Genomic DNA, 23,246 nt, shown 5'->3' on the forward strand with positions numbered 1-23,246 from the left:
TGATCTTTTAGGGTGCTCGACCCCGAGTCATGTAGTCTGAGGACCTGTAAAGTGCCATAAAACCATGAGACATTAGCTGGACTTGTGAGTGTCCTCAGACCGAGGAAGGACTGTCCACAGAAGCTTTCAAATGACACTTGGGCTCTAGGGCACCGGGGACAGCCTGCCTGGGCTCCCTAGCTTGCCAGGCTGATATTTCTACATCTGGACCAGTCTTCCTGTCTTCAGACCCAGCCAATGAGGTGTGACCCTGGCTGGCAGTGCTGAAACAACACTGGGGAGATGTGTTCTCTAGAGAAATAGAACTGATTATATTATATATAATATATATATATATATATTATATATATATAAAATCCTATAGATAATCAGTTCTGTTAATATATATAAATATGTAATCTAATAAGTGCTATTATGTATGCATGTATTAGAGTGGCTTACAGGTTATTGTCTGACTACTCCAACAATGGCTGCCTCTCAATGGAAAGTCTAAGAATCCAGTAGTGGTTCAGTCCACGAGGCTGATATCTCAGTTGGTTTTCAGTCTATGCCAGAATCCCGGAATCATGAAGAAGTAGGCCCTAACGCTAGTGAAGGAATAGACTTGCCAGGGAGAGCCAGGGCAAGCAGGCAAAGAGCAAGCTTTCTTGCTCCATGTCCTTAGGTAGGCTGCCAGCAAAAGGAATGCCTCAGGTTAAGGCTGGATCTTCCCACCTCAAAAAGATCCAGTTGGGGTGGGTCGTCCCACTTCAAAGGATTCAATCAAAAAAATCCCTTGCGGTGTACCCAGCCACTTAGGTTTTAGTTCGTTCCAGGTATAGTCAAGTTGACACCCAAGAATAGCCAAGACAGGAGGTGTGGGCACTGCCCCAGCATGGCTGGGTGGATAGTAGGTGTTCTTGGAAGCTCCCTTGTGCAGGCCTGGTGTCTGAGGTTGGGTGATAGAGAGCCCCCTAGGTCTGAGTGCAGCTGCTCTCTGATGGCTCCTCCTCCAGCTGCCCCCCTTTTGCCTGGCTAATTGACTCCATGCTTCCTAGGACGCAGCTGGAGGAAGGTGGGTGCCTTCCTTCCCTGTGCATGACATCTTCCTTTCCTCTCCATGGCTTCTGTGGATGCCATTTTTCTCATGCCTTAGTTTTTAATGGGTTTTGTGAGTGAGTGGATACAGTGTCCACTATCCCAAACTCCATTTGTTCCTTGAGTTTATCACTTACTTCACTCTCTGAGGTGGGAAAGGGAGGGACTGGCTGTCTTCCTCAGAAAGAATTCCAGGGTGTGGCTGATGGAGAGATGCTCGATGTAGGCAGCAGCAGGAAGAAGCTTCCTGCTCTACCAAGGCAGTCTGACACCCACACAGTGGTGCTGGCTCTTCTTTCGCAAACCACACTCTAACGCACAGATGTCTTTGCTCATGAGTCAGAGAGTGAAATGTCAGGTTCCTCTTTGCAAGAGTAGTTCCTCTTCCCGAATCTCTGGGACATGGTGGAACATCTTCAGGGTGTGGTGGGAATGTGTGTGCTGACTTTACCTGTCCCCATAGATCTGCAGCCTCATGAGAGGGGGTATTGCAGAGCGAGGTGGTGTCCGTGTCGGCCACCGTATCATCGAGATCAACGGACAGAGCGTGGTAGCCACAGCCCATGAGAAGATAGTCCAGGCTCTGTCTAACTCAGTGGGAGAGGTAAGATTGCTGACCTGCACCCAAAGTCCATCGTGTTCATGATGGAGTCCAGGATGTCTGGGCTCCTGTTTTCTCTGCCTAACAGCTAACACTGTGGTCCATATGATGTGCTTAGAAAAAGCCACTGGGCCTTTTCAGGACAGCCTGAGCCTGTGAGTCCTTGGACTCACCTCCATAGGCTGGCTCATGCCCCACTTTAACGTCTGTGACCCATCTGCCCTCCAGTGGCCACTGGATGTCAGCTGAGAAGCAGGCTGTGTCTCCACCTCACAGTGTCCATGAATAGGATGAGCACTGCGACCTAGTGCTGTCAGACTCTGGTACCTCAGGGCAGAGTCACCAGGCATGGCTTCCAGCACTGTTTCTGAACAGAATCCTGCAAACCTAGACCCCCGGGCCAGGTGGCTCTCGTCTCCTCAGAGCTACCATGTCATTGCTGCCCGTCTGTGCCCAGGACAGGCTGCCTTTCCTCTCCTGTTTCACTAGTTTGTAACTGTTCCCTAGCTCAGCTCTTCTTGGGTCATCTCTATGGTAGCAAGAGAATGGCCAAGAGGGTCCCAGTGGAGGGGTACAGCTGCTCTCAAGGAATTCATAGATGTGCATCACAGTGCATGGTGTGGAGCAGGCTAGATTGGGTGATGCCACAGTGCACAGAAAGGAGACTTACCCAGTATGGGTGAGGCTTGTGATATGAAAGTGTGTGTGTGTGTGTGTGTGTGTGTGTGTGTGTGTGTGTGAGAGAGAGAATGCATTTGTGAGTTTTCGGGGTAAGCATGGGCTTATGATGTGTACCTCTGAATATGAGAATGGGTGCATGTGAGTCCAAATATGCATGAGTATGGGGGCGTGCGTGTGAGTGTGTGAGTGAGAACTATGGCGGGTGGTCACAGTGAGTGTGACCAAGGTCCCTGGGAAAGTGTGGGTGCTAGCACAGAGGGTGAGCGCTGAGCAGGAGGAGTGTGGGGAGAGTTGGGTGCCAGCTGATTTTTGGTTGGATTCTAAGGTCCTGGCAGGTTCAGGCCGTCCGCCAAACTCCCTCTGGTGGCCACCTGGTAACCATGCAGGTAAGATGGTCAGGGCTCCCATTTCCCGTGGGCAGAGAAGGGTGTGAGTTGCTACTTCCTCAGGGCATCCTGGTTAATGTCCCTCAGATCACTTCTCTTGGAGCCACATCAACAAAGTCAGCGTCTTGTGAAATACCACGGCCAGGGAACAGGCACATTCCCTGGGCAGTAATGATGGCTCTCAAGGAGACGACAGGAAGGGGCCATTGGCTGCTTCTTACTAATGGCTTCCAAGAAAAGAAAATCTAATTTTCCTAAGTAGACATTCAGAAAGGACCACCCTCCTGGGAGCGCTCAGCCTCACACCTAAGGAAATCAATCCTGTGGGGGAGTGGGCCTGGGACCCCAAGAAATGATTCTACTTCCTCAGGCTTGAGAATAATGGATATCCAAGAAGGCAGCAAAGTAGATGGAGGATGGCAGACTCCCTCCAGCCTGTGGGTCGGGGCTGTGCCCTCCAGCTGGGAGATTAAAATGTCTTCTGTGTTTTCCACCAACCCCCCCGCCCCAAGCACATTTGGAGTCACAAGAGGAGGCCACATTGATTATGGGTGGGGTAGGAAAAGGCTGTCCTGGGCTGTGGAGGGGCTAAAACATGAATGCAGATGTTCACCTGTATGAGCCGGGCAGAGTAGAGCCAGGGCTTGCTTGCCTGGGGCAGAATGGACTTGGGGCAGCTGAGACCCTGGCAGGCTCTGCCTGAGCACAGTATAACCCAAGCCTGGGAGTGTGGCCCTGTTGAGAGGAAAATGAGAAAATGAAGCTTGCCTGCTCTCTGCTTTCAAGGGCTCGGCGGCGTCTTCCTCCATCCGACTGCCCGGAAGCAAACCCATGGTTAGCCTATGGAGATCCAGCAAGGGCAATTGGGCTGTTAAGAGCCTTTTGTTACTTGATCCTCAAAGGATGGAGTCGTGGGCCAGCTTGCCCTTTTGGCCTTTGCCCAGCCCTAGAACTCTTGTGTCATCCAGTGTCAGTCACAGAAGCACAGCATACTCCTTGCGGCTCTGGGGTGGGTGCCTGCCTCCAGTGGGCCAACTATAGTCACCATCAGATGCCTAACGTTTCATTCTTCTGGTGTCAACTTGAGAGGAAAAGAGTGTGGCCCAGTGGATGACACCCTGCAGAGGGAGGGGACCACCTACCTCAGCCCGTCCCTCTGAGAGCCTCTCCAGGACTGGGCATCTGCTGTTTGTTCTCAGTTGACAAGTGGCGGGCAGCTCAACCTTCCCTCTCTGTTTGCAGATTCACATGAAGACCATGCCTGCGGCCATGTTCAGACTCCTCACGGGCCAGGAGACCCCTCTGTACATCTAGGTACACCCAGGCTCGCCACGGAGCAGGGACACCAGGCAGACCCAACCTGGGCCCAGAGGAGCCAGAAGCCAGGACAAAGCCCTGACCCCTGACCCCACAGCCCAACCAAGAACTCTGGCTCCCCTGAAGGGTGTGTCCTCGTCACCTAGTTTTCTTGTTTCGTTTTTTAGTTTTGTTTTGGGTTTTGCCACAAAAAGAAAAAGAAAAAGAAAAAAAAAAAAGGTATGTCCTTACCAAGCAAGAGTCGAAGGACAGTCCGTTGTAAAACCCACCAACCCTCTGCCACGTTCTCATTGCGGCTGATGAAGGGTGCTCACAGGTAGTTCTGTGTGGTGTGCTGTGATTTTCCTCCCTGAGGCTATGGAATGTGAATGTGGTGCCTGCCCCGTGTGGCTGCCGCGAAGGGAGCCCTCTGTGATACAGCTGCAGCCCTCTCTACCCTTTGGCTGGGACTCCTGGGCTCCAGCGGAGTCCTAAAAGGGCTGGCTTGCTGGCATTGCCTCCATCCGCACAGGAGGAGCAGGGACAACCTGGCTCCCAGGATGAGACTTGTGCCGAGTGTGGGAACCTGTGATTGATTGTAAGTATTTACGCAGCGAGGGGATACTCCCGAGTTAAATAAAAAAAAAAAAAAACGATGGTCACGATGTCACAACTCCATATTTATTTAGCAAATATTATACTGTTTGGACTTTGACCTTGGCAGGCCATTCTTCAGACGTTTGGGTTTTCCGACGACCTGTGACCACAGCTGCTTCTCCTGTCCTCGCCTGTCCTGAGTCCCCTGAGACCCTGGGCATTTCCCTGGGCATTTCCCTGGGCATCCTCACTTTGACTTCTCCACCGCAGGGCTCCCTATTAGGGGGCAACATCCTGCCAGGAACAAAGGCAGAAGCATGGGAGATGTCCGTTTAAAAAAAAAAAAAAATCTACACACACGTAGTCACACACACACACTGTCCCCAACAAAGCAAGCCCACACCAGAAAACCCCACGTCTACCCTTCCTGAAGGGACCAGTGAGAGTGTAAATTACTTGTCAAGTGAGGTGCTTGGCCACCACGCGCAGAGCAGTGTTAATGTGTGTGGAGCAAGGAGCCCAGTGGCTGGCTCGGCGCATTAGCGATCAATGTTAACTGACATCATTTTGTCTGGCAGTCTCTTTTTTTTTTTTTTTTTTGGCTCAGGCCTTGAAGAATACACTGTGACTTAAGAAGCCTTATCACACAGTAACTAAAGCTTTAGGATTACTGTACTCGAGGAGTAACCTGTGTGTTGCATGCAGCTGACCCTAGGAAGATTTCCTGCATATCGCTAATAAACCTGAAGTCATGACAGAAAAGCACGTTGTGTGCCTCATTTGTCAGCTGAGCAGGCCCTGGGGGCCTCTCATCTCCACAGTTCGGACAGTGGCTCTGTGAGTCTGCCTTGTGGTAGTGTCACCCCTCTCTGGTCTGGAAAGCTTAGCTGCTCTCACACAGAAAGTGGAGGACAGGGGCTAACATCACCAGGTGTCCCTGATGGTGTCAGGTCACCAGGTCAGTTCCAGGGCCTCTAGTCACCTGCTGTCTGGACAAGACATGGCTGTAGACTGTTGAGGACCAAATCAAGGAGTGGTGGAGACAGGCTGCTCCAGACCTGTTACCTCAGGAGAAGTGCATGTGGGAATGTGAAAGGAAGTTGGCCCACACTGGCATTCCTCCCCACCTGTGTGATCCATACCTGTCGAAAACACCTGTGCTCTTCTGTACCTTGTTCAGTGGCTACCACGGGCCTGCTGCTAACTGACGTGAGTGGGGAATGGGTAAACTTGGGGGTTTTCCTCAGGAGGTTGGGGTGGGAGACCTTGGCGAGCCAGATTCTCCTGCCTGACCTGCCATAGCAGAGCAGGCCCCACTGTCGTGAGCTGTTGGTCAGGTGCTGTCATTGCTCATGGTTCTGTGGGAACCACCTGAGGGGCCTGAGCCATGTGCTCCCTTCACTTCCGGTGGTCAGAGGCAGGTAAGGAATGGCCTTTCCCCATGCACTCTGGCTCCAGACACTGCAGTGGCAAACATCATCAGAAATGCAGCACAAATGTCTCTGGGTCTGTCTCCTCACTCCCCAAAGACAGAAGAACTGAGGGCAATGTGTCCCTGTGCCAAGATTCAAAGATCACTATCTAGATGGCTCACATTCCTGCAGAATGAAGAGAACAGTCCCTGGGATGAAAGCTCGAGAGCAGAGGACCTGCTGCCTGCTGCCCTCCCAGTGGGATGCCCCCATGTGTCCTGGACAATCATGTGCCCAGCTCCAGAGAGAAGATGCATTTAGAGATGATATGAGGGCATGGTGGGTGTGGTGTGTGCATGTGTTTTCACCTGTGTGCAGGCACACATCGTGACTGTGCACATGTGGAGTATTGTCCACTGTCACACCTTATCTTTTGAGACAGCCTTTTACAGAGTCTGGAGATTGCTAATTCAGCTTGGCTGAACAGCAGGGGAGCTCCTGGATCTGTTTGTCTGCACACCCCAGAACTGGGGCTACAGTGTGCACCTCCCTTTCTTCTTAGAATCCAAATTCGGGTCCTGACGATTGCCCAACAAGCCCCTTACCCACCAAGCCATCTCCCAGCCCCAGTACACATAGTTCAGGACCTTAAATGGGAGACTTTGGAATTCAGGTACCCTTGAATGTCAAGTCCACAGAGGGGCAGCTGTGGTTTGGACTGTAGGTATAGGGGACTACGTTCTCACCTCACCCCTGGCACTGAGTTTTTGGTGGGCAGCCATGGTGGCCTCTTGCTCCCCCAAATCCAGTCCCTCCAGGACCCTCTTCATCCCAGTTAGACCTCAGCGACCAGAAATACTTTTTATTAAAACACTGATCATTATTAAAACACCTTGAGGTACATTAAATAAATACAACCTTTCAAGTTGTACAAACAACTCTCTGGTGGCCTGAAAACAATTTCCTATAAATTCTGCTTCAGCAGCATCTGTGAGCTGCTAGAGCAGAAGGGGGAGAGAATATCCAAAGTGAGCTTCCCATTCCAGGGTTAACTGCAAGCATTTCCTTTGATCATGGCCTCCCTGAGAAGGAGACCTTTAGTCCTTGTGATGGAGACTCCTGTCCCTGCCTTCCCCAAAGTAGAGTTGGTACCCACAGTGGGTTCACATCAGCATCTTCCTGCCCCCAGGCAGACGTGTGAAGGATGTCCTAGAAGATGCTGGGCTTTTTTTTTTTTTTTTTTTTGGTTGGGGGCCCGAGACCTGGTCAGCCTGGAGTGAGAGCATCCCCTCCTCCCGAATGATCTCTGGTGGGCCCAGTTCAGATATTAGGAGGGAAAAAAAGCAGGGGCAAAGCTTCCAAGGTGGAAGGATGTGTAAGCAATGTGGAGGATGGTGGTTTTGGCTTCAGGGAACCCACATATTGCCTGGGGTTCCCAGTACTAGTTCACCACTGAGGCAGAGCCAAAGGACCCAGAAGAGACAAGTCAAATTGCAAGAACGCCATCTAATGGCTGTAAGCAATACCTCTGACTTCCTGGAAACCTGGACCCTGGGCATTTCTAGTGCTCATGTGGGCCCCCTGGGGCCCTAGGAAGGTGACTGGAGATTGATCTGTCCTCTAACAGCCTTGCTCTGGGAGCCAGGAGTTCTCACCCACCCAGGAGCATGAAGTCCTGTGGTTTCTTTATCCTTGAGATAAAGCCATCTCATAACCTGGCCAGGATGGTTTGTGCATACCACTCTCTTGAGACTGTCTGGGACTCAGGGCTTCCAGGTGGTGGTGGTATCCTGCAACTAGGGGAGGTGCAGGTTGAGGCAAGAGTGCCACGTGACAGATGAGGGCCTGCTGCGAAAAGACAGCATGAAGGCCAGAGAGTCCCACACTGTGTCCAGAAACTGTTCACCCTGGCTACACTATGAAAATACCCTAGAGCTTGAGTCAGTTGGGATGGGGTGGGTCCTGGCCTCTCCTGGATCTCAGCTTGTTCTGAAGTCTACAAGTGTTTACACTGCTGCGTGGGTCCTCCAATCACGAGGTGCAGCTGCCTCACTTCACCCCTGAGGCTATGAAACCATCACACACCCAAGCCCAGGCTATGGACATTTTTCAAGCTGATAGGCTCAGGGGAGGTCATTCTACCTGGAACAGATTTGACAAAGTCCTCACTTGAGAAAAATTAGAGGATTTTATAGTCTGAATAAAGTGCTCAAAAACTCATCTCTATTACATCTCCTGTGGAAAAGGCAAGGTTGCCATCAAATGCCTGATTTATATTTTTCAGCTCCCTAACCTCAGGAAGGCAACAACTTATGGCAATGGTAACATCACCAGAGCATGGATAGCTGACCACCACTGGGTGTTTCCCAAGCCCTGTGGGCTGAAGCCCCACAGCTTCCAAACACACAAAGGTCCTCGGCATATTGGCTACAGGGAATTTGGAGGCTAGAACAGGGGAGTAGAGGCTGAAGGACAGGCCACGGCAGAGAGAATAGAGGGAAGAGCTGCTTAAACCTACCAGCTGGACACTGAACAAAAGTGGTCACACTCTGGTCCACCCTGGCACTCACCATAGACTCAGGGCTTCTATGCCACTGATACTGAGGCCCACAGGCTAGTTGGGGTACAGTGAGCTCACGTGCTTGTAGCTGCTGCTTTGGATGAACCAGATATGGATGGGCATTTCCAATTTTTTGCAGGAAATTCTTGCACGCAGGTTGCTCCAGCCCTGTTGCTGAGAAGTGGTTGCTGTTGATCTTGCCAGAAAATGACATCTGAACAGCCAAGAAAGTCTGGGGTGGCCATTTTGCCCAAAGCCACCCTGGTTGTGCCCAAGTGGGTTTTGCTTTGCTTCTGCACATTCGCTACTGGCATTCTCCCAGAAATAAGTGACTGACCATCTGCATCCTTCAACACAGGTGTGCCTGCCGTCACCGAGTTGAGGAGGGACAACTCTGGGTCGCAAAAGGCATGCCTTAGCCAAAGGTGCACACATAACAGAGACAAGGGCTTTTTAGCCCAGACTCTGACCTTCCCAGCCCAACTGGGTGACGTCACATCCAAGGGAAAGCCCTCCAAGGGATAGGGAGAGGAACGTATTGTTGAGACACAAGTAACAATTATTTGCTGTGGTTAAAGGACGAGAGACCTTGGGGAAGGGCCTAGGAAAGGAGGTGGGTTTAGCAGCCCACAGACAGAGGCCTTGTGGAGAGGCCCAGGACACAAGGAGGCGGGCATTTCAAGCCTTCATGACACCTACTTGTTTCCTAAGAGCCTAGGAAGAGTTTTCATTGTAGTTTTATATGCACGATAGCCTGGTGGGCAAAGAGGTGGGCCCAGGCTGTGCTAACATTGCCTATTTCCTTTGAAAGGAAGTCATGGGTCTGAATTTCATAAAGGTTTCATTGCAGAGTAATGCCAGCCACATGGCAAATGGTTCCGTTGATGCCGTCACCCTCTACTTAACACTGATCTAAACTGGGCCCAGCTGTATTAAAGGTCGTCTTGGAACAGATGCAATGTCTTTATGTTCCACAAGTGTCCCCTGTCCCTGGGTAGGTATTCCTGTCACATTCTTCAGTTCAAGGTGCTATTCCCCTGAAGCAACCAGAGCTTGCTAAGGGCAGGAGAAAAATATCTCTGAGTTAGTGGGACAGGGTGACAACCAGTCCCCAGGAAGACAACTGACGGGGACAGAGTAACAGTTCCCTACCCGGGCCACCAGAGAGCCTCGCCTGGGTATTTCTGCCAAAGGCATCTCTCTGTCAAGCATGGCAGAGCTGGAGCTTGCAGGCACTGGGCCCATCAGCGTCCACATCTGGGTCTGTAGCTGCTTCATAGCTGGTCCAGGACGCCAGCATCAAAGATGGCCTCCTCCACCCTGGGCTCCTCCGAGGGGACCGTTGAGCGGATGGTGCCCACCACATGTCGCACCTCCGAGGGGAGGGTGCAGTGTGAGTGTTCCAAAAACTTAGCCACCAAAACCCTGGTGTCTGTGTAGACCTTGCTCTCCACTAAGGAGTGCGGCCGCTCTTTGGAGACGGTCTGTACAGTCTCTGGCTTGGTTCCTTGGTCCGTTTTCCAGGTATCTGGGTTGCCAGCAGATGAGAGCTGGTGCTGACAGGCAGCCATGGCTGGGCGTGATGTCAAGACTAAAAATCAAAGTGAAAGAGGAAATTTGAAAACAACCGTGAACCAAACAAAACCGACGTTCTAGGGAGAGAAAAGAAAAGAAAAAAAGGAACAAAAGCATGCTGCAAGTTTTGTTTCAGAGAAGGCACCCCAGTGTGACCTAGCTTCCTGTATCACTTTATTTCCTGTCAGCCTGGGGCGAAGTTGGTGTTAACCTCTAAGGATTGAGGTGAGGAGTAAAGTGAGGGGTGGTCCCAAGAGAAGGGCTTGTGGGGGCTTCCTGAGCTCTTCTCGGCCTCCTCCAGCGCCGTGACCTCTGTTCCCTGTGGTTGGATGACTTATTGGGGCAGAGTAGGAACATTTAGAGACAGTCTGATGTAAGACTGGAGATGGCAGAAAGGCAGTGCATTCCTCCGCCACGTCATGTGTAGACAGCGCCTCTCTCCAGGGTCTTCCCCCAGTGTCCTCTAGGCTGGGCCTGGAGGAATGACTCTGGCTTCCATCAGATGTCACAAATCTCACTCTGCCTCAAAATTAGGACCAACACTGCGGAAATGGCACCTCTAAGAACTGGGCACCTTTGGGTAGGGAGATGTGGTCCACTGTCCAAGGATCATATTGAGAATCAGCTTGCCTATTGTGTCCCCCAAAACAGACACATTCTGGGTGGTCTGTTCTAGGGTCTTGGGGATAGTAGCAGGCAAGCTTGGTAATTAAATACAAGATGATGCATAAACCTCTTAGGCAGGGCCCATGACCCCCTTAGTGGAACAAAATAAGGCAAATCTAGGGGGCAATGGCCCCAGGCTTTGCACTATGGGGCTGAGACAGGAGTTTGAGGTCAGTCTGGGCTACCGCATGAGATGCTATCTCAAGGAAACAAACAAACAAACAAAAAAGAAATGTAAGTAAATAAGTTAAGCATATGTATGCTGTGAGTTACAGGCTCTGATATAATGATCTTGAATCAGGAACTCACACTCTAGGGCGAGAGCTAGAGCAGCTGAATGCAGAGGCAGCAAAGGACCACTCACTAGTCATGACCTGCCCCCTACAGAAGGTGGATGTCAAAGTGTTTGAGAAGTGCCTCACTTCTCTCCAGAGCAGCCCAGGAAAGACCTATCTCAGGGTCCTGGCTGGACCTCAACCAGAAGAGCATTCAGTCCCCACATGAAGGGGCGGGGGGGGGGGGGTTTCTGGTAAAAATTCACCAGCTGCCTAGGGCTAGGCGGTATGTGAGATGGTAGGCAACAGACGTGTAGATAAAAGGAAGCCCTTTGTAGTTCTTCTGGTCTGGGTCCCACAGGAGCCCAGCAGGTGCCTGGGAATACCCTCCAATCCTGAGGCTCTCCAGGGACGCAGAAGGCACAAGCAATGTGGGGCAATAACAGTCTCCTCTGGCCAAGAGGAGGCTAAGGCAGCGGGCTACTGTGTGGACCTCAGGTAGGGAAGGTGGCCACCTCTCCCTTGCCCCATCCTTGAGGCTGTTTGTTATGGACCATGAATTCCACCGAGAGGGACAGGCCAAAGAAAGCTATCAGAAGGCCAGAGAAGGGACCCGGTCCCCTCCAACCATATGTGAGCCTCTCTCAAAGCTCCACGTGGGCGAGTGGACACAGAAGCCCACGTGCTGCCCTTGGGGGTGGAAGGAAGGGAAGTCCCATGGTGTCAAGTAAAGGGGCAAAGAGAGCATTCCAAGTTTGGATTGAACTTTCTCCACAGGAGGAGCAAGGGGTGGGGCAATGTAGCACCCCAAATCTACAGGTGCAAAATCTGATGTTTCTACCAGGAAGATGCTCCCAGGTAGCTGGCTTCTCTCACTCTTTTGGTTCCTTCCAAAGACTGCTCTCCCTTGGCATGGCCAGACGCTAGGCTGCTTGGTGTTCAGCCACACAAGGCCACTGAAGTGAGGCTGGTGTGGGTAGCCAGCCCTCTGTAGAGTTCTTTCAAATCCAATCAGAAAAAGTTCCCACAGTACTGCAGAGTCAAAGACCACCAGCCAGTCCTTACTGACAGAAATTATTCCCCTATAACATCAAGGTTCAGGTGTCCATTCTCCAGCCTCAGGCACACAAGCAAGACTCCCAAGGAAGCTGGTATGGCATATGCATCCCTGGGCAGCTGGCCACAGGAATCCTGTAGTACTGGATGGTGCCCCTTTGGAATAAGAACAGCTAATGGTAGCTAAGGGCACCATTAAGTGTTGCCTGTTGTGGCTGGAGTCTGAATGACCCCCATAGACTCCTGTGTTTGAATGGCTTCCCATAGGGAGTGGCACTATTAGGAGGTGTGGCCTTACTGGAGGAAGTGTGTCACTTTAGGGGTGGGCTTTGAGGTCTTATGTGCTCAAACTATGCCCAGTGTCGTACAGTCTCCTTACAGCCTATGGATCCAGATGTAGAACCCTCAGCTCCTTCTCCAGCACCACGTCTGCCTGCCCACTGCCATACTTTCCACCATGATGATAATGGACTAAACCTCTGAAACTGTAAGCCAGCTCCAATGAATGTTTTTCCTTTATAAGTGTTGCTGTGGACATGGTGTCTCTTCACAGCAATAGAAACCCTAGCTGAAACACTCCCTGAACACACTCAGGGCAAAGGACACACCACTTACACAGAGTCTTTGCCTGTGGTCACCTACTCGGACCTGCACCTCAGAGTATGCATGTAGTTCAGCGTCATGCTCGTGCAGGCGTGGTGCTGGTCACCTAAAGGAAATCTCATTACCCTAAACTCTTGCATCCTTCCTCCCTTGCCAGAAGGATGCCTCCCTGGCCATACAGCCAGGGCCTAAGACTACCACCCCTCCACCCCAGTTCAGGGCCCTCCAATGTGTGGAGGATCCAAGGCTGGGCCTCAGTTGTCAGAGGTTACTTGCCCTACAAGTTGGGTCCACCCTGAGAATACAAGTGAGCCATACCTGCTTCACTGGATGTGCAGGAGGTGGGGTCGCTGGCCGAGCGGGCCACACGCCCTGGGCTTGGTTGTACCTGTGTGCTCAAGCTTGTTGCCTCTGGAGACATGTGGTGAGGAACTGGAGTAGCCAGAAGGGGTGGAGGGGTGTCTAAGGTGCCATCAGGGGATGGGTGGCTTGGACCCAGTGAGGTGGCACCCTCTGATGTTGGGAGACTCGTGCTACTGGCAGGCACTGCAAGAGAATGGGCACAATATTAGATTAAGTGGCGACAAAGGCACCAAATGCAGAAACAGCCAGCCATCTGCCCTCCAAACCCAAATTACATAAACTCCACAGTTAGAAGCAGGCCAACACTGAGACAGGTCACCAAGAACTGCTGCATGGATAAAAAAGCCTGGGGGAAAGCAGACAGCCTCCCAGGAATTACGCCAGAAGGAGGATGGGGGAGCTCAGGCCCTTCCCACTCCCAGAAAGACTAAAGTCAGCACTCAGCTGCTTTGATCACCAAGCTGCTTGTAGATCAGGAACCATACAAGAAAGAACACGGACTCTGAAGGACACCAGAACAGGCAGGAAGTGCAACCCCGTACCCTAGGTCAGATATGTGGGACAGACATAGCCCACATGATGCTTGCCTTGGCTGCCAGAGTAGGCCCTGGGCAGCGGCATCAGCCTCACCCGGGAACAAACGGAAATGAACCCAGGGTTGAGGGTGGAGCTCGGGGATGGGTTCTGATTTGGCATACAGGGAAGTGGGGGCAGGATCGGGTGTAGCCTGGCCACTTAAGCCTCAGCTGGACTTGGATAAGCACTAAAGGGTGAGCACCACCACTGTGGACCAGTGAAGCTGGCCATGTCTATGCTTCTTTCCCACTCAGAGGCCAGAAGCCTATGGATTGCATAAGACGCTGTTTAACACATGAACACTGAACCCTGATGGGTAGATGCTCCCTTCGCTCTACTGGAATTACCAACAGCCTACTGGCTCCATGCAGGGGCAGACACTGCAAGGTGATAACCTGTTTGAGGTACACTTGTTCCATCACAGCAGCCTGATTTCCATCAGTGGTGGGAAGCGTCAAGCTTTCCTCCTTCCTCCTCTTTCCACAGTGCCCGGTCAGCGCTCCATGCTCCCCTGTGCCCATGAACTTGCCCCAGGCCAATACTTGGGAGCCACCTACCACTCAGTACTCCTGAAGCAGCCCAAGGAAGATTCTAAAGCATCCTTTCCTGACCACTGCTACCCCTCCATAAACAGTTGGTGACAATTAATGGCCCATTTGGAAAACATAAATGGTACCACATACATCGTATACAAACAAACACCCCAATCTCTAGGAAGATTAACCCTTCTCTTTGGAGGGTGCAAAATGAGCAGAAGAAAGTCTGTAACAGCACATCTGCAGCTTGAGCAGAAATTTCACGGGCAGGCTAGAAACTGTAAAGGGAAGAAAGAAAACTGATAATAAAGGGCTGTGTGCTGTGGCCCAGGGAATCAACCGAGCAGGGCTCCTGGGGGCTCACAGAGACCGAAATGGAAATTGCAGAGCTGAATGGGTCCGCACTAAGTACTCTGCTTATATGTTATGGTTGTTGTCTTGGTGTTTTGAGGTGCCTCCTGGCAATGGGAGTGGGAGGTGTCTCTGACTCTTGCCTGCTTTGGGGACCCTTTTCCTCCTACTGGGTTGCATCACCCAGCTTTAATGTGAGGGTCTGTGGCTAGTCTTACTGCATCTTTGGTGCCTCATTAGGTTGATGTCCCTGGGAGGCCTGCTCTCTTCTGGGAGGAGACAGGGGAGGGGAGGTAGATATGGGGGTGGGTAGGAGGGGTAAAGGGAGGGGAAGTTGCAGTTGGGATGTACTGTATGAGAATCAATACACTTTTTTAAGTTGTGTGCTTGCATAAAGAACATGGTGCTGCCGCCAAAGCGGAAGCAAAGCAGAGACCAGTCCTAGCCATGAGCAGGAAGGTCTTGCAAGGCCTCATACATTTTCTTGTGACTTGATTTAATAAGCACTTTTTCTTACGAATCTACTCCAAAAATATCTTCTTAAAAAACCCACTTCAAATGAAAGAAGTGAGTCAAATCCAGACACACACATGGACAACAGACCTGTAAAAAGTTGCTCAAACCCAAGGCTGGGAGCGCTTGTTCCCTTGGAGGGTGAGAGAAGCCAGCAGGAGTGACGGCGCCCTGCTTCTTACTTGCTTGTGTAACTTTTCTGTAATGCAATTTGGCTGCTCTATTAACACTTACAACACATGCTTCCTTGGACTCAGCAATTGCTCCCAGGAGTTTATTACTGGACATAATTTGACAACCGCTCAGAGATGAAGAGGTTGTATAAAAAAGAAGCAATAATTGACCATACCAGAGAACTTCAAAGACAGAAACGGCATTTGTTAACCCCAGCCAACCTCTGCTAGTTACTCCCTAGCTGAGCTGTGTGGAGCAGGCCTGTCATCCCTGCTACACAAGAGGCTTGAAGAAGAAAGACCAGTGTTCAAGGCCTGTCTGGACTACATACAGGATATTTTTCCAGCTCATCCTAGGCAACTTAGTGAAAACCTGCCTTAAAATAAGAAGTGAAGGGAGCACTGAGGGTAGAGGTCATTGTAGAATGCTTGCCTAGAATGTGCAAGGCCCTGCATCAAATACCAGTACTTCTCCCAAATATATATATACACATACATACCCTACATATGTACATACATACATACACATACATATGCACACACTAGCATCAAATACTAGTACTGCTCATATGTATATGACTATTTAACCTTTTGGAAAAGATTTAAGAATATATTTATTTCACCTTTTTGGAAAATATTTAAGTATGTAGCGGGGAGGGCTCTGCATTTGAGGACAGGTACCCACAGAGGCCAGAGGCATGGGCTCCCCCTAGAGCTGGAGTGGTGCTTATGTGCTGTCCAGTGTGGATGCTGGGAACTGAACATGGGTCCTCTGCATGAGCAGTATGTGTCCTTAACTGCTGAGCCATCTCTCTAGCCCAATGCCCCAAACCATAGTTTAAATAGCTTTGATTCATGCCTCCAAACTCTTCTTGATCCAATTTTCTTACCATCAGTGGTTATATGACAATCAAGTCATAAATAGGCAAGAGTGACTTCACTCTGAATTATATATATATATAAACAATTACTGGAAACACAAAATTACAGAAGATACTGAAAAAGCTCCCAGCCCAAGACTGGTGACTGGTTTTTCTGTCACTGGAGTAATGCTGTATGCCTGTTTTCATGACAGTTACGGTCCTAGTGGACTTCCAATTTTTCATCCAAAAAAACCCACCTGTAGTTTTCTTAATTAATGTAGAATAATGTATCTAGCATGTGACACATGTTTTCATGGCTTTCATTAATAGACTTCAATTTCCCCCCAGGTTTTTACTATCATGAAGAATGAAAACACCTTCACTTTTAGAGTTACTTTCCTTATGTTAGACCCCAGGGCACTTCCAGAAGTGGAGATACTCCAACTAACAATATAAACATGGCTTCTAGATAAAGAACCTAAAATGACGGGCTGGTTTATGAGATGTCAGCCAAAACTCTGGGTTGTAGTTCCCCTGTGGTATTGCCCATGTCCAAACCTACATTATTATTCATGATAGTTTAAAAGCAACTAGAATCTATGAAGAATGGTAACACTAAAAAGCAAGTTCAGCGTGATAACAAGGACAAGATCAACATAAAAGCGAATCACATCTCTATGGCATGGTCCATCACACTCAGTAACAATGACCAAGGGGACCTGGAAGTCCCAAATGCAATACTGTTGCTGAGTGAAGAGAATGAAATCCTGAGGCATACAGTTGAACCTCTTTGTGCGTGTGTGAGTTCTGCATCCATCCTTTCAAACAACTGTGCTTTTGAAACTTTAGTGTCTATGTTAAATGTGGTGGTTTGAATGTAATTGGCCCCCATAATCTCATGGGGAGTGGTACTATTAGGAGGTGTAGCTTTGTTGGAGTGGGTATGGCCTTGTTGGAGGAAGTGTGTCACTGTGGGGGCAGGCTTTGAGGTTTTCTGTGTTCAGGATACTGCCCAGTGTCTCAGTCTACTTCCTGTTACAAGATGTAGGACTCTCAGCTACTTCTCCAGCACCACATCTACCTTCATGCTGCCATGCTCCCTGCCTTGATGATAATGGACCGAATCTCTTAACTGTAAGCCACCACTTCAATGAAATGTTTTCCTTTGTAAGAGTTGCCATATTTATGGTGTCTCTTCACAGCAATAGAAACCCTAACTAAGAAGTCAGTACCAGGGACTGTGGTATTGCTGTGATAGGCCTGACCATGTTTTTGTTTGGAGGAATTTGGACTTTGGTACTTTGGGTTAGGAGAGCAGTGGAATGCTTTAAGCACTGCTTAATGGGCCAGACTAGTAGGAGCATTAATCTACCCTTTTATCCTATTATATCTATATCAGAAGACAGTGCTGAATGTGATTCGATTAGCTGTGGGGATCAAGAGTTTCAGAGGAGAAGAATGTTGGTGTGTGGCCTAGAGACTGGTCTCGTTATATTTTGGTTTTTAAAAATGGCTGCTTTTTGCCCTTGTCCAAAGAGTCTGCCTGAGGCTAAAGTGAAGAGTTTTGGATTAATTCCATTGGCAGAGAAATCTCAAAACAGCCTAGTATAGACCCTGTTTTGTGGTTACTAGTGTTAACTCTAATGAAGATACATAATGAAAAGAAGCAAGCTGACAAGGAATAATAATTCTGGAGAAAAAGAGCACCAGAAAGTGGACTGGAGTAAGTTCTGTGTTTAAGGAGATAAACAGGTTAAGAAATTGAATAAAGGGAGTATTGACCTCAGGGCAAGATCCCACCTAGCTAGATTTCCAATTTGTGAAAAGGGATTAAAAAATTTATAGTTGGGTGTGGTGGTGCACACCTTTATTCTCAGCACTGGGAAGGCAGAGATTGTGGATCACTGAGTTTGAGGACAGCCTGATCTACAGATCCAGTTTCAGGACAGCCAAGCTTAGGCAGTGAAGATTAAAAACAGAAGGTTGGTGAAGATGTAATTGAATGAGGGGGCCATGTTCCAGCATCAGCATGCAGCAGAACTTGGCAACTTTAGTCACATGGTTCTGGCTTTAGAATTAAGGATAGGAGAAATGGGTAATGGAGTTTACCTCTGTGCCTAAGGAAAGCCAGCAAGGCCAGGCATGTGTCAGGGATGTTCCTGAATGGAGCCTAGAGAGGCCATTGTATGAAGCTATAAAATTGAAGCATGGATTTCCTTGGAGAACCCAGTATGTTAGAGATGCCAGAGTTCTGGGATCCCTGCCAAAGAGAGCTGCTAACAGGGAGTGGAACCAGCTCAAGAGAAAGAAGTGTGCTGCACTCAACAGAACTGAAAGGAGTTGGAGATCTGGAGCATTTTGACATCATACATGGAGATGCAGAGTTTGGAGTTTACACAACTGGTTTTTGGTCTTGCTTTGGTCCAATATTTCCTCACTATGCTTCCTTTCCTGCACTTTGGGATGGTAATGTATATCCTGTGCTATTATATGTTGGAAGTATGTAATCTGCTTTTTTATTTTGATTTTTACATGTGATAGCAGTTAAGAGATTGCATGAATTTCAGAAGAGACTTTGAACTTTGGACTTTAAAACATTGTTGAGACTGTGATAGACTATGGGGACTTTTGAAGTTGAACTAAATGAATTTTGCATTATGATATTTGTTACAAGCTTATGGGGGCCAGGGAATGGAATGTGGTAGTTTGGATGTAATTGGCCCCCATAATCTGATAAGGAGTGGCACTATTTTGAAGTGTGTCTTGTTAGAGTGGGTATGGCCTTGTTGGAGGAAGTATGTCACTGTTGGGGCAGGCTTTAAGGTTTCCTGTGCTCAGGATACTGCCCAGTGTCTCAGTCAACTTCCTGTTGCCTGCAAAATGTAGGACCCTCAACTACTTCTCTAGCTATACAGAGCAGGAGTGAACCTGTCTTGAAAAACTAAAAACCAAACCAAACCAAATCAAAACAAAACATTGACTCATACTCTAGGGGTGACTTATTTTAAGGTATACTGGAGGACATGCATGAGTTACGTAAAGTATTTTGTCATCTTATGTAAGGGACTCAAATCCCTTATATCTTTGGGTTTTGGCATCTTACAAGGGTCCTGAAACCTTTCCCCCATAGATATCAAGGGATGAGTGTGCACCTAATGAACTGTGGACAGTAGCATCTAGAGGCTAAACATTATCAAGTGGAGTTGAAGGAAAACAGAGTGTGGTCCAGGGAAGGGAACTAAATCCATGGACTGGAATGTGTAGTTGTAGGTGAGTAGAGTATCTCCACATTGTTCTATGGGTTTGATGTGGTTCTTCCAGAATCCCAGCAATGGCTTATGAAGATAGAGATGACTCATTCCAAAATGCATATGGAAAATCACTGGCCCCAGGACTTAACCATTGTGCATTAATGAATGATGTGAGAATGATACTCTTCCAGATTTTTCAGCCCACTCAAGGGATAGCATGGCACTGGGAGAGTAGCACACAGATTAAGGGGACAGAATAGAAAGTCTAGAGACAGATCCACATAATTATGTCCAACTGAATTATTTTTTTTCCAGTATTGGGAATTGAACCCATGGCCTCACATATGATAGGCAAGTTCTCTATGAGTTATAGCTTCACCTTTTTCTAACACACACACACACACACACACACACACACACACACACACACATATAATTAAAGTGCAAGAGGAAAAATGGGCTGGAACAACTGAACATATAAGAAAAATAACAGAACAGAGACCTTAACCCAACCTCATTGTGTTAGAGCAGAGGTGTCTTTTAAACAGACAAGACTGCTGGCCTCTAGGCTTCTATTAACTAGTACAATCTGGAGCCCCTTGTACTTGGCATCATTTCCAGAAGACTGGGTGCTTTAAGTACCCTTTGGTCTTAGGGCCAGCTCCAGAGCTCACTGATCAGGTCCTGAGCAAGGAGTACCCAGATTCCTCTGTCCAATTTCACCCACTCTTATGTAATAGCCAGAGAAGGTCCCAGCTACCTTGTGAGCCCTTTCAATCATGATTTCCAGGAACTTGCAATGTGTGTGTGGCTCAACCCAGGAATGCAGCAAAGTGGTGTGGTATCACCTTCTAACCACTCTGCCAGACTTCAGGGGAACTTCTGATGGCCCCTTGGAGTAGCCTAGGGAGGGACATCATCACTTCTGAATCCCACATCTGCAAAGACTTGGGGTTACTTTCAACACAGAGGGGCCCTCTCTAAAGGATGGCTTCTTCCTGCTGCTCTTAGATGTTAACCCTTTGATGGAAGCAAGAATTAATTGTGGTTAGTCATGGGATGCCATGAGTTACATGACTTTGCTCTCCAAATAAGTTGTCCCTATGAGTTAGATGGGAGTCCCCAAGAAAGAGATTCTCTGAACCCCTGTCCTCTTATTGTTTTTTATGCTGAGGTACATTTGCTTGTCTAATACCCTCCCTTCACCCCAGGTCAGTGCCGTGGAGATTCCAATGTGTTCAGGAATCTGGCCTTTCACATTTGCCTTTCAGAACTGTCAAGTTCATGACTTCCGGGTTATCCTCTGCCCAGCCTTGTCCTCGGAAGCCTCTTAGTCTCACTTGCCTCCTGCCTCAGCCTGGGACAGATGTTCATGGGTGAATGCTGCAGTCACATCCTAGAACCTCATCAGGTTGAGACCTTTCTGAGTGGAAACACATGTATGAAACCTCCTGAGCATCACAGCTCGGCCTCATCTGCTGTGAACATGCTTGGAACACACACAGCAGCCTCCAGTTATGCACAGCTGCCTAATGCAAAGTCCCTTTTATAGAAGTGTGCTGATCAACCATATGGTTTTCTGAAAATATAACATCCCAGAGCTGAAAGCAGTTTCTACCGAAGAGCACAATCCTTTTCTACCGCCATAAAGTTAAAAAACAAAAAACAAAAAAACAAAAACAAAAAAAACCTGAGTCAAATCATTGAGAGACAGAGACTATCTAAACATTCCTTTTTGTTCCTAAAAGAGTGGATCTCAAGTTGAAGGTACTTTTTCTTCAAATTCACATACTCAAGTGAAGGAGAAAGGACCCTGAGGGCAGAGTCAACAAAACATCCCAGAGGAAGTGTGAGCTCTCCTGGGAACACAACTTACTGGAACTAGGTTAGGGAAGAATGCTGGGGCTGAAGCACCACGCTACAGGTAGAGAAGAGGGAGCAGGAGGCGGGTGATGCGGGGCAAGGAGACAGGAGAAGAGAGACATCCTTGGGAAGCACACAAGCAATGCTTCAGAGAGGTCCGGTTACCTGGTGTGCTGAAGTCAGCAGCAGTGTTTGGGTCCCCGGAACTGGAGTCAGCCACCTGGTGATCGACACTTGGAACCTAGAGCAAGAAACACAAAGTGTCACCCTTGCTCAGAACACCCAGGCAGCCTCCAGTAACACAGCCAGTCCTCTGAGCCCTCAAATTCCTTGATTCAAATCAACATAGATTCCAAATTATCAGGGCAAAACTTCCCAGAAAGCTCCGAAGGGTGAATAGGAATCTCCATGCACCTGTGCTGAGTTTACATGGATGCATCGTGTTAGGCTTAATGTACAGGGAGGACATGTCTAAGTTCTGGGCAAACAGCACCCTATTTTATGCAAAGGATTTGAGCATGTGTGGATTTGGTTATGTGGGGGACATCCTGGGACAAATACTCTGGGAAAAACTATGCAGGTTGGCTTGAAGGCTCATCTGGAGAGAAAGAATGGAGACATACAGATACATTCCTCTCTTCTCACTTAAATTTATGAGGTGGGGTATGTGTGAGACTCGAGAATTCAAGTGGTAAGACTGAAGCCCATTTCTCTGCCTTCTGCACTCAGAGTACCTTCCAGGGGCCTGGCATATACTGAGTCTACTCACCTTCCCCTGGGGCACTATAGACAGGTGGGCTGGATAATTTTATGTCAACTTGACACAGGCTAGAGTCATCTGAGAGGAAGGAACTCCATTGAGAAAATGCCTCCATAAGGTAGGGATGTAGGCAAGCCTGTGAGGCATTTTCTTAATTAGTGATTGATGAAGGAGGGCTGAGCCCATTGCGGGTGGTGCCACCCCTGGGCTGGTGGTCTTGGGTTCTGTAAGAAAGCACGCCGAGCAAGCCAGGGAAGCAAGCCAGTAAGCAGCACCCCTCCATGGCCCCTGCATCAGCTCCTGCATCAGGTGCCTGCCCTGCTTGAGTTGCTGTCCTGACTTCCTTTGATGATGAACAGTGATGTTGATATGGAAGTGCAAGCCAAATGCCCCTCCCCTCCCCCCAACTTGCTTTTGGTCATGGTGTTTCATTACAGCAAAAGGCCATTGTTCTGTTGGGACTTAGGACAGTCCCAACCCCCAACTGCCTTCTCTCACTTTTTCCTTGTGGTTCCAGGAAGAATAAACCATGGAACAAATGGTCACAGGACCCGACTTGCTTCACTCCATCATGGCTAGGGTGTGGCATGAACACTTGGATAAATGGCTGCATCCCAGGTGAACTCCCAGCCTGTCCTTGACTTGGTTTTGTTCCCTTGCAGACAGAATGAGGGAGCTCCTAGGTTACTCTCTTGCCTGAGCTTTGGGTCAGGGTCCAGGTGCACGCTGGATGGGGCAGCAGTCTGCATGCCAACCCACAGTGTGACAGCAATGGCATATCATTAAGAGCCACCCTGACTTGGTGGAATGTGGACTTGGAGAGTTCTCTTCAAGCTCAGGTCAGGGAGATTCTGCCACTCTCCTCTTGGACTGTCTTAGTCAGGGTTTCTATTGCTGTGATGAAACCCCATGACCAAAAAGCAAATTATGGAAGAAAGGGTAATTTAATTGGCTTCTACTTCCCTATCACTGTCCATCGATAAAGGAGGTCAGGACTGGAACTCAAACAGGGTAGGAGCCTGGAGGCAGGAGCTGATGCAGAGGCCATGAGGGCTGCTGCTTGCTCTCTATGGCTTGCTCAGCCTGCTTTCTTATAGAACCCAAGACCACCAGCCCGGGGATGGCACCACCCACCTTGGGCTGGGCCTTCCCCCACTGATCACTAATTGAGAAAATGCCTTACAGCTGGATCCCACGGAGGCAATTCCTTAA

At 49.0% G+C, this 23,246-nt stretch overlaps 2 protein-coding genes across 8 annotated transcripts in view; one reads left to right on the forward strand and one right to left on the reverse strand.

Moving 5' to 3' along the window:
* The window catches only part of Apba2 (amyloid beta precursor protein binding family A member 2), a 228,069-nt gene extending 222,669 nt beyond the window's left edge, over positions 1-5,400 (forward strand). For all 6 annotated transcript variants that reach the window (XM_036184669.1, XM_036184678.1, XM_036184652.1 and 3 more), the window contains 2 exons: positions 1,541-1,681; positions 3,988-5,400. In XM_036184669.1, the coding sequence (XP_036040562.1) occupies positions 1,541-1,681; positions 3,988-4,059 (213 nt within the window). In that variant the 3' untranslated portion in view covers positions 4,060-5,400. The remainder of the gene's footprint in view (positions 1-1,540; positions 1,682-3,987) is intronic.
* Positions 5,401-6,445: 1,045 nt separating this feature from the next.
* Fam189a1 (family with sequence similarity 189 member A1) overlaps positions 6,446-23,246 on the reverse strand; it is a 423,307-nt gene continuing 406,506 nt past the window's right edge. The window contains exons 8-10 of one of the 2 annotated variants that reach the window (XM_036184710.1): positions 21,440-21,515; positions 13,104-13,331; positions 6,446-10,201 (exon numbers count right to left, since the gene is read on the reverse strand). In XM_036184710.1, the coding sequence (XP_036040603.1) occupies positions 9,885-10,201; positions 13,104-13,331; positions 21,440-21,515 (621 nt within the window). In that variant the 3' untranslated portion in view covers positions 6,446-9,884. The remainder of the gene's footprint in view (positions 10,202-13,103; positions 13,332-21,439; positions 21,516-23,246) is intronic. The other variant, XM_036184721.1, reaches the window with a different exon arrangement.

The sequence above is a fragment of the Onychomys torridus genome, chromosome 1, assembly GCF_903995425.1.
Source record: "Onychomys torridus chromosome 1, mOncTor1.1, whole genome shotgun sequence".
NCBI lineage: Eukaryota > Metazoa > Chordata > Mammalia > Rodentia > Cricetidae > Onychomys > Onychomys torridus.